At 36.1% G+C, this 17,260-nt stretch overlaps 1 protein-coding gene across 1 annotated transcript in view; it reads left to right on the top strand.

Annotated features, from left to right (window-relative positions):
- FAT4 (FAT atypical cadherin 4) overlaps window positions 1-17,260 on the top strand; it is a 177,006-nt gene that overhangs the window by 114,436 nt on the left and 45,310 nt on the right. Inside the window, exons 7-8 of the mRNA XM_077861111.1 lie at window positions 4,904-5,084; window positions 15,936-16,186. Coding sequence (XP_077717237.1) covers window positions 4,904-5,084; window positions 15,936-16,186 — 432 coding nt within the window. The remainder of the gene's footprint in view (window positions 1-4,903; window positions 5,085-15,935; window positions 16,187-17,260) is intronic.

Genomic DNA, 17,260 nt, shown 5'->3' with positions numbered 1-17,260 from the left:
AAAATAAAAGTAAAATATATTGGAGACAGAATTCAAATTTAGGGTTAGTTAAATCTCAGCAAATGACTTAGAAATTTGGAACAATGTGTTTGTAATATATACTTGTAAAATTGGGGAAAAAAAGTAGATAAGACCTAATGCACATCCTTTGGGGCAACAAGAAAGGGAGATCCCTAGAGAAACTGCAGTTCACTCTGTCAATTCATGAAGAAAATAGTAAGAGCCCTAAGTACTTATAAAGTAGATTGTGGCTGTTACTAAGGGAAGAATAGGGGAATCTGGGGATCACTCTTTGCTTGAGAAGAGTCCCCATGTAGATATAATCTTTATTGTTTCCATTTAGAGAAATTAAAATTTGAAAAATGATTTTGAAAATGCACCTAAAGACAGTTGATTTGACTTTTAGTTTGGGACAACCCACAGAATCTCACTAAATCTAGCCACCTATGGGGCTGCTTCTCAAGCCAGAACCTTCTGTTGTCACTGGTGTGCTTTTAAAATCCTTTGGAAAATTAGACATTCTCTGGTATGAAAACAGTAAGATTGAACTTGCTGAATATTTTCCTGCGTAAACAGTGTTTTTCTCTTTTTGCTTACTAATTCAGAAAACACATCAGCAACAATATTTATGTAGTTTATAGACAAAGAAAGAAATCACATGTTCCTGACCAAATGTTAGTCATCATTTTATGTGGTTTTTCCGTATATGTGTCATCAGACACTTTAGAATACCAAAGATAAAATCTTTGGTTGGTAGTTACCGGGTTATTTCTTAACAAATTTAAGTATTTGTTATTTGTTAGAGAGCAATGTGCATACCAGAAATATGTAGGTCTTCTTTAAACTCTCATTGTAAATTACCAATATTTTTTTAATTTTTTAAATTTCCAATCAACGTATCCTCCACAAAACTATGAAAGTTTTGAGAACTAAGTGTCTAATATTGTTATACTATAAAGGGATCATTAAGAGGAAAGGATGACTCAAATGTTTTCCTAAATAATATTATTATAGAACGGACTCAAAAGTTTTGTTGAGGAACAAAAATCCTGAGAATAATGACATAGAAATCTGTAAGATTTAAAAATGAATCTTCTATAGGTCAACTTTTAATTTTTCTTATTCCAAAGCGAGTACAATGGGGCACCTGGTGGCTCAGTTGGTTAAGCATCTGCCTTCCGCTCAGGTCATGACCCCAGGGTCCTAGGATCAAGTCCTGCATCTGGGCTCCCTGCTCCATGGAAAGCCTGCTTCTCCCTCCCCCTCTCCTCCTCTCCCAGCTCATGGCCTATCTCTCATTCTTTCTTTTTCTCAAATAAACAAATAAATAAAATCTTTAAGAAAAAAAAGGCAGTACAAGTACAAAAAGGCAGTAATAAAGAATACATTTTAACCATGTGCCAGTCACTATGGCATGTTACATTTCCCTCTATACCTCTTTGGTATAGGTTCTATACTTATTATTCCCATTTTGCAGACAAAGATACTGAGATTTAGTGAGTAGAGTTCAATGGCAGTAAAGGAAATGAAAGAGCCCTCCATCTCCTCCTATCCTTTGCTTCTAGGACCTCAATTTAGTTATTCCCTCTCTCTACTCATCATAGTATAAACATTTGCCTTCCCATGACCACCTCTTCTTGCCCACAAAAAAGAGAGATATCCTCTAGGTACATTTTTTCGATGTAACCAGTGGAAGAGATACTAACATGGTGCAGATATTTCACCAAATTATATATAATTAAACACATATAAGAGATTTAGGTTAAACATTAATGATCAGGATCCCTGGGTGGCGCAGCGGTTTGGCGCCTGCCTTTGGCCCAGGGCGCGATCCTGGAGATCCGGGATCGAATCCCACATCAGGCTCCCGGTGCATGGAGCCTGCTTCTCTCTCTGCCTCTCTCTCTCGCTCTCTCTCTGTGACTATCATAAATGAATAAAAAAAAAAAATTAAAAAAAAAAAAAAACATTAATGATCAATAATGCCCCTGAATATATTTAATTAGCTTTAATATGACCCTTGTAAGAAATTCCAAGTTTCTTTTCTTTTTTTTTCAAGATTTTATTTATTTATTCATGAGAGACACACACAGAGAGAGAGAGGCAGAGACATAGGCAGAGGAGAAGAAGGCTCTCTTTAGGGAGTCTCATTGGGACTAGATCACAGGACCCAGGGATCATGATCTGAGCCAAAGGCAGATGTTCAACCACTGAGCCACCCAGGTACCCCAGAAATTCAAAATTTCTGACAACATTGTTGTTTCCACATGCCCCACAAACTTCAGGGTTCCTCACTGATTCACTTTTTTCTCCAATTTGTGTCTTGTATTTTTCTACGGGCCCAGGTTGTCCAAGGTCCCAGTATATCTCACTGAGTGGCACCTGTTCAACTCCTAGCAACGCCTTCCAGCCTTTTGCCAGTGGCAAACATCTTGACATACAAGTCACATGGATTAAATCCCAGCTTCCTCACTATATCTATGGTCTTGAAAAAGTCACATAACCTAATTATCAGCTTATTTAAACATAAAATGGAGGGATCCCTGGGTGGCGCAGCGGTTTGGCGCCTGCCTTTGGCCCAGGGTGCGATCCTGGAGACCCGGGATCGATTCCCACGTCGGGCTCCCGGTGCATGGAGCCTGCTTCTCCCTCTGCCTGTGTCTCTGCCTCTCTCTCTCTCTCTCTGTATGACTATCATAAATAAATAATAAAAAATAAATAAATAAATAAAAATAAACATAAAATGGAGATAGCAGAAGTACTCACTGATGAGGATTGGATAAAATAATCCATGTAAACTTCTTAAACCAGTACTTGCATACCTAAGAACTCAATAAGCATTTGATATGGTCATTATTAATGGGTTGAGTGAGATTTTTTAATGTCTTCTTTTGATGTACTTCTTCAATGTTTATAATACCTCCAAATCTATTTTGTGTGTGAGATATTTGTGGCATCATTTTACCATGATTTACACTAAGTGACTAATGAAAAGGCAATTATACTATTTTAGTAAGTTTGTAGTTAATGATACAAATTAGCAATAGTGAGGACTAATTTCCTGTCATTTAATATAAAATCCAAACATCTAAAAGATAAGACTTGGGATGCCTGGATGAATTAGTCAGTTAAGTGTCTGACTGGATTTTGGCTCAGGTCATGATCTTGAGGTTGTGAAATCAAGTTCTACGTTGGGTTCTGTGCGGAGCAGGGATCTGCTTAGAATTCTTTCTCTCCCTCTGCTCCCTCTCCCCACCCTCAAATGCTACATGCACTCTCTCTTTCTCTCTCTCTCTCTCTGTACCTCTCTTTCTCTCTCAAAAATAAACAAATAATAAAATAAGAGAAAATAAAATAAAAGATGAAACTTTGGCAGTCATGAATTTAAAAATATCTTAATGTAAATGGAATGCTTAACATAAAGTATCTTGCTAAGAAAGATATATATGGCAGTAAGTATCACTATGTAGCCTAAATTTAATTCCATAAGTTTCTGGGAGCGATCATGCTTCATTATAGTGCCCAGCTCAACTGGTCATATACATTTTCATCTAACATAGAGTTCGAGCTTCCTGATACAGAGTACAGAAATAACAGATCACCAAACCCACTGGGTTCCATAATTTTCTAGTCTGATGATTTGGGTTACTATACATTTGAGCATAAAAGCTAATTGGTTTCAGGCCATCAGTGATTACAATCTAAGAACATAGGAAAAGTTTAAATAGTAGTAAAGGAAATATCAGCAAATCACAAGATTACTAGAAAAAAAATAGTTATCAGAAGGTTGTGAATCTCAATACCAATCTGTGAGAGTAAAAGGGCACACCATACATACACATTTTACAGAGAAATGAATGAGTGAACAAATTGGTGGCATTTTAAAAATGTGTCAAGTGCTAGAAATAAGTAGAACTTAAACCTCATGTAAGGAGAAATAATTGGGAAACAAAGCTTTAATATCTTAAATGAAAACAGAATATCCAGGGTTTTGTTTTATTTTAGATAAACACAGCTAAACATATCTCTATTGTTTCTATTTAGAGAAATTAAAATTTGAAAAATGATTTCGAAAATGCACCTAAAGGTAGTTAATTTGACTTACAGTTGTGGGACGACCCATAGAGTCTAAACAAATACGGCATCTGATCTTCACCACAAAGAGTCTGTTAACTTTGTGTAATACAGACACTGTACACCAAGGTTTTGTTAAATGTTGGCTTTTTGTTACATGCTGATAACAGAGCTGGAACAAGAAATTTAAAAAATTGTTTCATATTTATATTACACAATAAATGAATGTAACATTCCAAGTCCGCTCATTGACATAATGTTATTTCCAGCTAGTGGAAGATTGTGGTTTTGAACTTGAAGCTTTATTTCTTTTTTCTTTACAAACAAATATTAGTACAGGAAAGGGTATTGGAAGACCTAGGAACAAAAATTTTTGATGTTAACATTGATAGTCACAGCTAGGAATTTAGTTTTCTTGCCTTGTCAGTTGGCCAGCTATTCAGTGCCCATGGGTATTGTCCAAATCTGGACTGAGCTATTTTAATGGAATTTCAAGGAAACCAGTAATGAATGCCTCTCCTGTGGTGTTTAAATGATATTGTTGTGTTCTACATTGCTGAATCAGCACCTTTAAAATAGAACTAGAGATTGATATACTCTTTTTTGTGCAGTATCACCAGAAAAGATTTGAAATACTCGTTCATAAATGAAAATACTTTTCTTGTAACAAACTTAAAAATCACTCCACTGCTTGTAGCATTTGGAAATTTTACTTTGAGATATTTTCTAATATCTCTTCAGTAGTGCTATCTATAACCAATTATTGTTACATTTTCTATTATCTTTGTTATTTGTAAATATGAAAAGCTTGATTCTGTCTTCCTTCTAGGATCCCCAGCCCTGACTGGGACTGGAACAATCAATGTCATAATAGATGACGTCAATGACAATGTCCCCACTTTTGCCAGTAAAATGTATTTCACAACAATTCCTGAAGATGCACCAACTGGAACAGACGTTTTATTGGTAAATGCCTCAGATGCTGATGCATCAACAAATGCAGTTATCAGGTCAGTACATTTCCCTCTATAAATTTTGTTTTTCTCATCAAACATTAGTATTTGGTCTAAATGAATATAATGCTTAATTTTACTATAAATTCTGTGATATTAACACATAGCCCTATTGTGGTTACCTACCTTTAAATTATCAATTATGCTTAAAATGAGTATTTAAACAATAATTTTATTTATTGTTCCAAAATTTTAATTAATTTTATTTATATTTTTATTATATCTCATGATTTTGTAGTTCATGCAGTCCATTTGTAGGGCAAGGTTCACAGGGAGATTCTTCTGCTTGATGTGATTGACTGGTATCACTTGGTGGTATTTACATGGTCACTGAGTGGTTTGGAGGGCTCAAGATGTCTTCACTCAATGTCTGGTGCCTTGGAGGGGATGGCTCATCTGGGCCCCTATCTCTGATCTGTGGTTTCAGGGTTTCTCAATGTGGTTCTTTAGAAGATAGTTAAAATGGGCTACATGGTAGCTCTGGACTCCAAGAACTTCAGGTGAAAGCTGGCAGTACTCCTAAGGAAAAGGCCTGGAAGTGACATAGCATCACTTCCATAACACTTTTTTTTTTTTTTTTGTCAAAGCAGCCATGACCTGCTCAGATTGACTGGGAGGAGAAGTGCACATCACCTCTTGATGGGAGGAGTATCAAAGAATTTTTAACCCAACCATTAGCCCCAATAAGAATATTTATATTTTCAAAGTTTAAAAAGTTTATTTTACTCTACTTACCTCTGTTTAAAGTGGAGAAAATAATACGATATCTTGTTCAGAGAGGATGTGAAAGCAGTTGGGTTGTAACATTTGGTGGATCTAATTGTGTCACATTTCCTCTAGGCCCATTCTACACTTTAAGAAATGAAGATTTCTAAACTTTCCAGAGAAAAGTCTCGAAAACATAAGTGTTTCATACCCAACATCACCCCTACCTTCTATAAGCTGATATTAGGTAAATTAGAGTGGGTCAGATGACTATGGGAATAATAGAAGAGAGTATTTGAGAGTACAGAGGAATTATTAGTCAAGGGTGGCCCATGCATGTTGATATTGTGATGATTTGGTTAGTGATTTATTTTGTTTGTTACTAAATTCCTATTTACAAAAATCACTTTGGGAAACTGGCATTCATCTCTTTCTGCTGGTAGAGATGACTGAGTTATGTAAAAGGTCTCAAGGTATTTTTCATTTAATAGACATGCATTGATATATTAGTATGACTAACAAGGCAGAGTTTCCACTTTCTTTGAGCCTTCATTCTTTTGCAGTAGATAAACAATTTAACATGACATAGATAAGATTACTTCTTATGGCAAATGCAGCCTTAAAAATAAAACAGGCTTATATAACAAAGAGTGACAAGAAACTTTTAGATATGGTTATTATGGGTAGTCTCTCTAAGGAGGTGAAATGTCAGGCTGGAGAACTGAGGAGTGGGTTGGAAGTAAGCATGGTATATTTAGGAGGCTTTATGAGTGTGAACCACTGAGTGAGAAAGGGGTCAGAGAGGGCCATACAAGGGCTGCTAGGTCATGATAAGAAATTAAGATTTTTATGTTTTAGAAATTGAGATTTTTAAATGTATTTTTATGTGAGAAATTATTGGAGTATTTCAAGCATGGACCAAGATAAACTGATCTGTTTGGACTGGATTGGAGGAGGCAGGAATATAGAAAGAAGCTATTGGGAGAGAAACCAGTGAGACCATTTAGGTACTAATTAATATAGTGATTCAAACAAAAGATGGAGTGTTCTTGTACTAAGGTGGAGAAATGAAAATTGAGTGAATAGATTTGTAAAATATATGATATTGTAAGTAGGAATAAAAAGAAAGAGAATAAAATCAGAGTCATCTACTAAGTTTTTGACTTAAACACCTGGACAGATGGTACCATTGTAGATAGCCCTGGAGAAGAAATATGCGTGGAAGAAACCAGAAGTTCTTATTTGGTACAATATGACATGACTACCCATCATTCACATAGAGATATCAGTTGAGACATTGAAGATACGAATGTGAAGCTTAGGTTAGGGTCAGGGCTGATTTTGGAATCATCAATGCTTAGAGCACATTTAAAACCAAAGAAATGAATAAGAACACTTTAAGAGAGAGTATAGAGAAACAAAAGAAGGGCAAGAACTGGTTACTTGAAATTCTCTCAATGCCTGAAAGACAGGTGTAGAAGGAAGTGTCACCTAGGTAGCTTAGCAGTTCTGGCCAGAGATACAGGAAGAAATCCAGAAGATGCATATTGACCTGCACTTTAAGAGGGAAGGCTATGCATGAACTTCTTTCAGAAGGCTGAAAACTTCCAAGAAAAGAACTGAATTCCAAGTGGCTTATACAGTCAAGTCAGTAAGGATGGGGAAAATTCCTGCCTAAAGTCATAGCTATATGCCTGTTGGGTCACCGTGCTTAGCACCACCTGGAGAGAGGCAGGTACAACTTGCCTTCTTCCTGGTATGAGCCTCAAAAGACCAGTAAATACCACTTCCTTTGCTTTTCCTACACCAAAACATAGAAATAACGGAATCCATACCCTAAGAACTAGTCTTGGCTTAGTGTTAAGAGCACAACCATGAGAATGAAGCTGTGTAGAATTGCATCCTGACTCTACTATTAATTGCAGCACAGCCTATTTAACATTTCTGGGCATTTTTTTCTTTCTTTTTTTTTTTTTAAAGATTTTATTTATTCATTTGACAGTGAGGGAGAGATAGCACAAGCAGGGGGAGCAGCTGGGACAGCAAGAAGCAAGGGCTTCTGCTAAGCTGGAAGCCCAATATGGGACTCGATCCCAGGACTCTGGGATCATGACCTGACCTGAGGGCCAGACACTTAACTGACTTGGCCACTCAGGTGCCCCTGAGCATCAGTTTTCTTATCAATGAAATAGGTATACTAAATAATACAACTGACTTGATAGAATTATTGTGAAGACAAATAAAACGCATAAGTGAACTGCTTAGAATAAATAGTGCCTAAAACAAAAAATACTCAATATCCATCAACCCATACTGTTCTAAGTATGCAAAGAACTTTTCCCTTCGCCTGTCATCTGTTAGTGGTCAGTAAGTTTCTGACAATTTTGGAAGAGATGTCTCCTGTCCATTGTAGTGTTTTGGTCTAGTAAATCTTTATCTGCCATGCCAAAGAGTCTAAAGATAATATGTAGACAATCACCAATCAGTAGCAGAACAGTATCCGTGTCTGAGATGTTTCATTTGCTGAAATAATCATGAAGCCTCATGTTTACACAGTTGATGAGGAATGCTATGAGGCTCTGCTGTCTTCTGGTGTGCGTCAAAGTTTCACTGAGAAATGTGACCCTATGCTTGTGAGCAATGGTGATCACCGTAAAGTTGGTCTAGAAAATCCTGTCCAGAATGTTTTATACAGTTGTACTGGTAGCTTTGAAATGATTGTTTTGATTTGAGAGTATGTGTTTTGGTTGTTTGGTTGACTGGTTAAATTTTCTTCTTCCTTTAATGTCAAAGAATTAACCTTGTGCTTTTACATTCACTAAGATCTATAAAATACATCTGTAAAAATCTTTAAATGATGACTTTGACTGTCATAGAGTCAGATAATATAGAAATGGAAGCTATTTTTATCTTGTAAAAATAATTAAATCCATTATCCTAAAATAGACAATTCCTATAGCTTAGATTCAAAATGTTTTCATAAAGTAATTATACCAGCCTAAATCTTATTTACTCTGTCCTCGTATATTTTTAATGAGATAAAATAGATTTTTCTATTAAGTGTCAATCATGCCTTACTCATCACAGAATCCAAGAGAAATCTATTCTCCAGATTGATAGAGCTGTTTTATATTGCTTATTTAAATATCACACATGTAAGTCATTTACCCAACTACTGATGGGCTCTCTAATAGCACAACCCGTTACTTGTCATATAATTTGTTAATTTTCCCTTATGGTCTACCTTAGTCTTGTACATAGCATATTTATTTATATTTTTCTTTCTACCCATTTGATCAAGCTATACATTTTGATGGGTGGTGCATTTACTTTGAGTTATATACTTTATTTCATTTTTAGTGTTTTCCAATCTGGTAAACTAGCCTGTATTAATTCCTAGTCTTTTTTTTTTTTTTTTAGATTTTACTTATTTATTCTTAAGAGACACACAAAGAGAGAGAGAGAGGGAGAGGCAGAGACACAGGCAGAGGGAGAAGCAGGCTCCATGCAGGGAGCCTGACGTGGGACTCGATCCCCTGTCTCCAGGATCAGGCCCTGGGCTGAAGGTGGCATTAAACCACTGAGCCACCCAGGCTGCCCTAATTCCTAGTCTTTATCTAGTTTATATATTTGCTTCCCAGACAGACATCCATTCCAGAAGTTAGCTTTTGGGGATGTGTATCCCTTTTTTCTCCCAACCAGTCCAAATCTCCATTTAAATCTCACCTCTAACTTTCATTGGAGAAACTCACGAAACTATGTTGACAGGGTCAACATTCAAAGGCAGATCCCTAAAAACAAAACAAAACAAAACAAAACAAAAAGGCAGATCCCTTACCTTACTCTCTGTTCTAATCCCATCCCATCTAATTTCCTCCAAATCTTTATTTAACAGTTTTTGCATTTCTCTCTTGGATCTTCAAATCTTCTCTGTTCCCTGGATCATGTATTGACCCCTATGGAAATGTTGAGAATATCTAATAACTGATATTGAATGCTAATTCCTTTATTTACCTACCATGACCTAGAAAAATCACATTTGTGCCTCTAAGGCTCAGTATATCCATTAGTAAAAGTGGAGATAGGAACTATTACTTTATAATTTGTGAGAGTTAAATATCACCTATTATGTGTGAAGTAGTATATATGCAATCAGTTAAGAAACATAAATGTCTCTAATACAATTATCAGGACACAAAAGTCACTAAATTGGTGTTAATTTTTTCCATTTTATTCTTATGTCTATTTTATTCCTAATATATTCTTACATGCATGATGTCTGCAATATAGAAGTGACTGACAAATAAATGCATTGAATGAATGATTCCAATATTCTTAGAGCTGTTGTTTTTACTTATTTTTTTTATACTACATTTTTAAGAGAGTGGGTCACTTCCTCACAGTTTTCTCTAACCATTTATTCTTGAAAATGTTTCAATCTGATTTTCTCCTTCATTGCTTTATTTAAAAAAAAAAGAATCTATCCAAAGATCCTGCTGAAATTTATCCAGTCCAGTGATTTTTCTGAGTCTTTATTTTCCTTTACCTTTTGCAATATTTGCACTATAGGTCGTCCTTTCTCTTGGCATTTGTTTTTTCCTCCTCAATGTCTATTTAAATGTTATCTCTTGTTTCTCACTCTGCATCTCTACCACATTTTCTAATTCACCTTCTGATCTCCTCTCTTTACAGAATAATTTGGATATTCCCCACAATGCTTTTTCTCAGTCCTCTTTGCCCTCCCCTTTTTGTATGTGAGAGCAAGAGAGAATAATCAATTTTCACAGTTGCAAGCACCCAGAAAACTATGCAGAAAACTCTAATCTGTGTTCTCCATCTGACTCCATCCCAAACTCCCTGCCTATATTTATAACTCTGTGGTGGACACCCCTACCTGGAGGTCCTGTTGGCATCAGAAGCACAACATATCAGAAACTCCTAACTTTTCCTGTTTCTCATCTTGGCATTCTGCTTTCTTTTAATGGTGTTGCCTTGCTTTCTTCATCCACGTTTGCTAGCCAAGGGTCATTCTCTCCCTCTATACTCAGTCAATGGACAAGTTCTCATGTTTCTTCTTTACTAATGCCTCTGGCACCCATTCTTTTCTGTGCATCCTTCTTGCCAAGATTTTAGTTCAGTCCACAATTACATCATGCCTGGACTATTACAATAAAAATTAACTTTCTTCTCTGACTCTGGTTTCTAATCCCTCCAATCTGTATACCACACTGTTCTGTATAATCTTGGAGTCCTCACTATGGCCCAGGCACTTTATGTTCTGAGGACTTGGGCCCTCTAGCTCCCACAAGGAGAACAGTTCAGTACAGGACATAATTTTGTAATCTTGTAATTATAGTACTCTGCTGACAAGTAGAGTTTAAGTACAGAATGGATGGAGAGGACGGCATATTTGTTGCTATCTGAAGAAATCAGTAGAAGCTTCAAGTAGTTAATGATTTTTAGAAAGACTGAGAAGTAGCTTGTCAACAAATAAGGGATGAAGGACCTTCTAGGCAAAGACAATAACAGGTACAAGGGCAAAGAGCTCTGCAGAAGCAGTGTCTGAGAAGCAAAGCTGTTGTGTCTGGTTGGTGTGGGTTAAGAATGGGCCTTGTAGACCAAATGAGAAAATCACACTTCTGTCTGCATCTAACGGGAGAAACAACTGAAGTGTTGAAGCTGAGCAATAACATGAATAGTCTACATTTTATGATGATTTATCTCTCAGTGTTGTAGGAAGTGATCTGGATGAAGTAAAGCCTGGGTCAGTGAATGAAAGAGCAATGGCAGTAATATGAACCAGCTTGGGCATTCAGGGGCTCAGCCTTAACAATGATACTCTTTTCCTGAAAATCTTTCAACTTCCAGTTTGTCCATGGCATAATGCCCAGTCTCCATATTCCAGTCACTCCATAAATGGCCCCAGCATCTTCCCCAGCTTTTTCTGCCCAAATCCTCAACATATAGCCAAACTTTCAGGCTCACTGGATTACTTTCTGCTCCTGGGAAAGGAATCTGTGTTTTCTCAAGCTTTATGGTTTTGTTCAAATTATTCTTTATCCTAAACCAAGGTTCTGCAAGCTGCAGTCTGCAGGCTAGATTCGGCCCAGTGCCTGCATTTGTAAATAAAGTCATTTTGGAATATAGCCATGCCCGTTCACATCCGTATTGTCTATGGCTGTTTTTGTACTGCAGTGGCAAGTTGAGTATTTCAGCGGAGCTCTTAATGATTTTCCAAAGCCATATTTACTAACACTGGCCTTTCCAGAGAAAATCTGCTGACTCCTAACTTGGAACACCTTTCTCCCTTTTCACTACTATTGTAAGATGGGTAGCCCCTTTAAAACTCAGCTTAAATTTAGCCTTCCTCAAGGATGGCTTTCTTTTAATCATTTCACTCACAAGCGGCCTCTTTGGCTTTTGGATACCTAGAGCAATGCTTCTGAATGGAACACTGAATGGTAATTCATAACACTTAAGTGTAACTGCCTGGTCTTGTGCTTAATTTTCTATCTCTCTTTCTTCCATTTCGGATGTAGTCTTGGAGACAGGATTTTTAGCTTCTAATTCATGTCTCTGTTAGTCCGCCTATCCATTTAACTAAGTAAGTAGATGGATTATAATATATTATAAATGATAGATTATTAAATTACAACTACATATATGTATATGCTGTTACATGTGTAAACCTGGATTTTAATTCTTGTCATGTACCAATTCCAATTCCAAGTGCATATCATATGAAATTACATTTAATATTCAAAACCACCATGTGAAAGGAATGCATATGTGATTCACACTTTACAGGTGGAAAGAAAAGGCTTAGAAAGGTTTAGGCATTTTATGAATTTAAGTGTTATGAGTGAGGTAAAAATTCACACCCAAATGAATGGTGTTTCAAAGTGCCGTCTCTTAACTATTACTAAATTATCATAGTCTAGTAACATACAGCACAGGCTTTACTATCCTAGTAGATCTCAGAAAAAGGCAAACAAGGTTAAATCAAGCTGGGATATTTTAGCTTTACAAGGGCAAAAATGATTGATTTAGATTGTAGAGAACAATGATGTCAATGTATGCCAATAATTTGTAACAGTACTTTCTTATTCTTGAATCAGCAAATAACTAACATATTTGTTGATTTGCATTGAACCAAATCAATGTAAGCCAATTCTATATTGACACATCTTAAACAAGGAGAGTCCCCTTTGGCCTTAGCAAACAGTTACAGCATTTCTTATCTCAGTTCAGGCTGAGTTTTACCTTCTTTATATTGTAGTATAATGAAATAAGTGTGTGTTGAAGTCATAAAGATGGAAGTTCAAACCCTAGATTTAGGGGATCCCTGGGTGGCTCAGCGGTTTAGTGCCTGCCTTCGGCCCAGGGCATGATCCAGGAGTCCCAGGACCAAGTCCCACGTCGGGCTCCCCGCGGGGGGCCTGCTTCTCCCTCTGCCTGTGTCTGTGCCTCTCTCTCTCTCCATGTCTTTCTGAATAAATAAATAAAATCTTAAAAAAAAAAACCCTCTAGATTTACTATTTATAGATGGTATGCTTTGTTGTGCAACTACATTAGTCTCTCTTAGATTCAGATTCCTCATCTATAAAAAATCCAAAACACAACCAAAGAGTCAGATTGCTTTGAAGTTAAATGAGAGCATATAAAAAAAAATGCCTTGTAGTGTGTTCAGTACATATTAAAAGCCCAGTAAGAGGGATGCCTGGGTGACTCAGTCGTTGAGCATCTGCCTTTGGCTCAGGGTGTGATCCCAGGGTTCCAGGATCAAGTCCCACATTGGGCTCCTTGCAGGGAGCCTACATCTCCTTCTGCCCATGTCTCTGCCTCTCTCTGTGTCTCATGAGTAAATAAATAAAATCTTAAAAAAAAAAAAAAAGGAACACAGTAAGATACTGCAAATCTTTAAAGACCATCATAGATGTTTAGATGTTAAAAAGATAGCACAAAACCCAATCTAATAGAGTTTATACCCCAAAGAAATTAATATGGACAAAAAAAAAAAGCAGGAAAGATCAACATGAAAGGATGAGAACCAAACCAAGACTGAAGTGATAGAGGAAAGGCAAACCTGAGCATATTATTTTCATTGTTTATCCATTGTGTCCATTCTATGTTTGTCTGTGTGTGTATATTTTAATTTATAAGTATAAATTGTGCAATGCTGGTGTTTCACTGCTGTAATGAGACATTACAGAACACTTCATATTTAAAATTAACTTTTGATATACTTCAGAATCAGGTAAAGTCTAGAAAAAAAATCGCATAGTAACATGATTTTATTCTTTAACGTTCAAGAATAATAAAGATGTTAATTACTTTTAAACAATCATATGGTCCATCGCATATATAATAGCATAAAATAAAGAATAAGAATTTATAGCACAAGATTTCATTATGAACCATTTCATTAAATCGGTACCAGAACTCACATCATTTGCCTTTCAACACATTGTTCTTTCTTTATATACCATGGTCTTTTCATATACAAAAATCCAAATCTAAATTTGCATGCATCTTTCATCACTTTAATTTTATTTTTATTTGTGAATGATTGCAGGAATATTTAATTGACCCCTGATCTTTCCTGTTAAAAGGCTTTAAAAAAAAATTTGTGATGCTGTGAATTACTCTTTTTTCCCCATTAAATTATATGGTAATTTCTACATCCACTGATAGAAACAAGGTTTCCCAGAATAAAATCACACAATTCTCAGAATTCAGGTTCTTACAGAATTTATTGAATAGGTAAAACAATTTGATTATCTCATGAGTCCTGAATTTCTAACTTTAAGAGTTCAATTACAAATCACTGATATTTTTATTTTGATAAAGGGGCTAGATATTTGGTGTGTAAGGACAGCAATTATACTGTATAAAGAGTCACTGCTGGTCCAGGAGATGCTATTCTCATTTACTTCTGATCCTGACATGTGAGTGTACCAAAAAGTGTTAAAAATCTGAGTGATATAAAAAATCTGAGTGATATCAAGTGCTTTATAAATACTGAAGTCTTCTCTCAGCCAAAACTCCCTGTCTACTTCTTTTATTCTATTTTGCTATTGTTTTATAGGGCTTATATTTTTAAAAAATATCAGCTATCCAACAGTTGATTCTCTAAAAAAAGGTTGAAAATGCTGAAATGTTTGTTTTAAACTGTGAGCTTAATGGGAGGAATGCACACACCACTTTATGCAATATGGGGCTTTTTCTGCTGTCTATTAGATACTTTCAGTTGCTTTGTTTTCATGGGCACAAACCAAACTATCGAAACATGGAGTTAATTCCAACAAGGGTATTTCTTTGTTCATATAAAGAGGAAACCTTTTAAAGACATCCATTCCCTTGCCACCCTCCAACCTTAAAAACAATGGACCACAGCCAGGTTCTGAACCTTCAAGCTTAGCTACTTCTTTTCTAGTTGATCTTTGAGGAATACACAGATAGCTTTCCCCTTCATAAAGAAGAGAGAAGCTATTCTCAGTGGAAACTCCTGCTCATTAACCAATCTGGTTAGCATCAGAATATCCATGAAAATGTCATACCTCTCCTGACAACAAGAAAGAAAAGCATAGCCATATGAGGAATGACAAATGAGAGAATTAGTAAGTAGGAATGTCTTTGTATAAATAATCTGTTCTTTAGTTGTTCTGGGTAGTCGATGGATGTCAAATACGGTGTTATTTCTTTAAAAAATAAGAAGTTCAACTGATCTCTGGTTTACTATGGTACACAACAGAAAAATAATTTTTAGATTCATTTAACAGATGTTCATCTGTGATCCTGGCCACTAACCACAATATTAGAGCGAGGTTCTGATTTATGCTTTCAGGTTCACTTATTTATAACACAGTCATCTTCTGGGTATACTTTGGGGCCTTGTATGATCCAAGAAATCCGTAGAACTTGTGAGGAACTGCTTGAGCTCATTGGATATTTCACAGTAAAGATTGTCAATGTGATGCCCTCATAAAATTTGAAATATTTATCTTCTAGACATATTCTTTAATTGTGTGATCATACTTCTAGCGATTTTGTTTTATATTTCTGTCTGTTTTTTTTTATTTTAGTGAATAGATGCTACAACATGATAACCAGAAAAAATATCCCCATCTCTGTTCTCTTTAGTTATAGGATCATTGGTGGAAATTCTCAGTTCACCATCAACCCATCCACGGGACAAATCATCACAAGTGCATTGCTAGACAGGGAAACAAAAGAGAATTATACTTTAGTTGTGGTTTCCAGTGATGCCGGATCCCCAGAGCCTCTTTCCAGTTCCACGAGTGTGCTCGTCACTGTGACTGATGTCAATGACAATCCACCAAGATTTCAACATCACCCATATGTCACTCACATCCCGTCTCCTACTCCTCCAGGTAATCAAGCCAACTCTGAGGTCTCATGGATAAATGCAACTATACATTGGGCATTTTCTATAAGTATATTTCTGTTACTTTTATGTGAACATTTCTGATCTAGCTTAGATTTGCAAATCCTCTAAAGTTCAACTTGTTTTGACTAATGAAATTGCAGGAACGTTGAATCTCATAAATTAATTCTTTTATCCTAGAACAATTGTGCTTAAGATTTTATAATTGCCACATCTTTCCTCATACTACTTCTTAATACTACTTTAATATTTTCAAACGATTAAAATAGTCACTTCCGAGTCAAGAAGGGTTCTGCCCGGAGACATAATTTGTTTGTAAATTCCCTGAGAGGAGGGACATTGTTTCTTTGTTCTTTTTCTTTTCTTTTTCTTTTTTTTTTTAAGATTTTATTTATTTATTCATATTTATTCTCTCATATTTATGAGAGACACTGCTTTATTTATTCACTGCTGAGCCACTCAGGCATCCTTGCATTTCTTTTTCTTCATTTCAATTTAGATTGGTTTCATTTGCTTGTTTGTAAAGAAAGACAACCTCCCTTAGAACTGCACAAATAGGACAGCCCCGGTGGCACAGCAGTTTAGCGCCACCTTCAGCCCAGGGTATGATCCTGGAGACCTGGGATGGAGTCCCATGTCGGGCTCCCCGCATGGAGCCTGCTTCTCCCTCTGCCTGTGTCTCTGCCTCCCCCCCTCTCTCTCATGAATAAATAAAATCTTAAAAAAAAAAAAAAAAAAAAAAGAACGGCACAAATAATCTGCCATTTGTAATCTTTGAGATGCATTTCAAACTAGAAAATGTACAAATATAGGCCAAATTAATTTGATTTGCCTTGCTCTAAAATGTTTTTAATTAGAAGAAAAAGTATATGGATCCAGGATTTCTCCCCTCAGTGATCTTTGATCTTATATTCACTTGAGAATGTCAAATTGATACCAAAGTATAAAATGCATAAATTTTTGTGCCAACTTTTTATCAAAAGGAAATGTCAATATCAAACTCATAAATCTTTGATGAAGGCCTTTAGCTGAAATGATGCTGACAGACATGATCCTAATT

The sequence above is a fragment of the Canis aureus genome, chromosome 20 (genome assembly GCF_053574225.1).
Source record: "Canis aureus isolate CA01 chromosome 20, VMU_Caureus_v.1.0, whole genome shotgun sequence".
In the NCBI taxonomy this organism is placed as follows: domain Eukaryota; kingdom Metazoa; phylum Chordata; class Mammalia; order Carnivora; family Canidae; genus Canis; species Canis aureus.
This window is presented reverse-complemented; position numbering and strand designations above follow the sequence as displayed.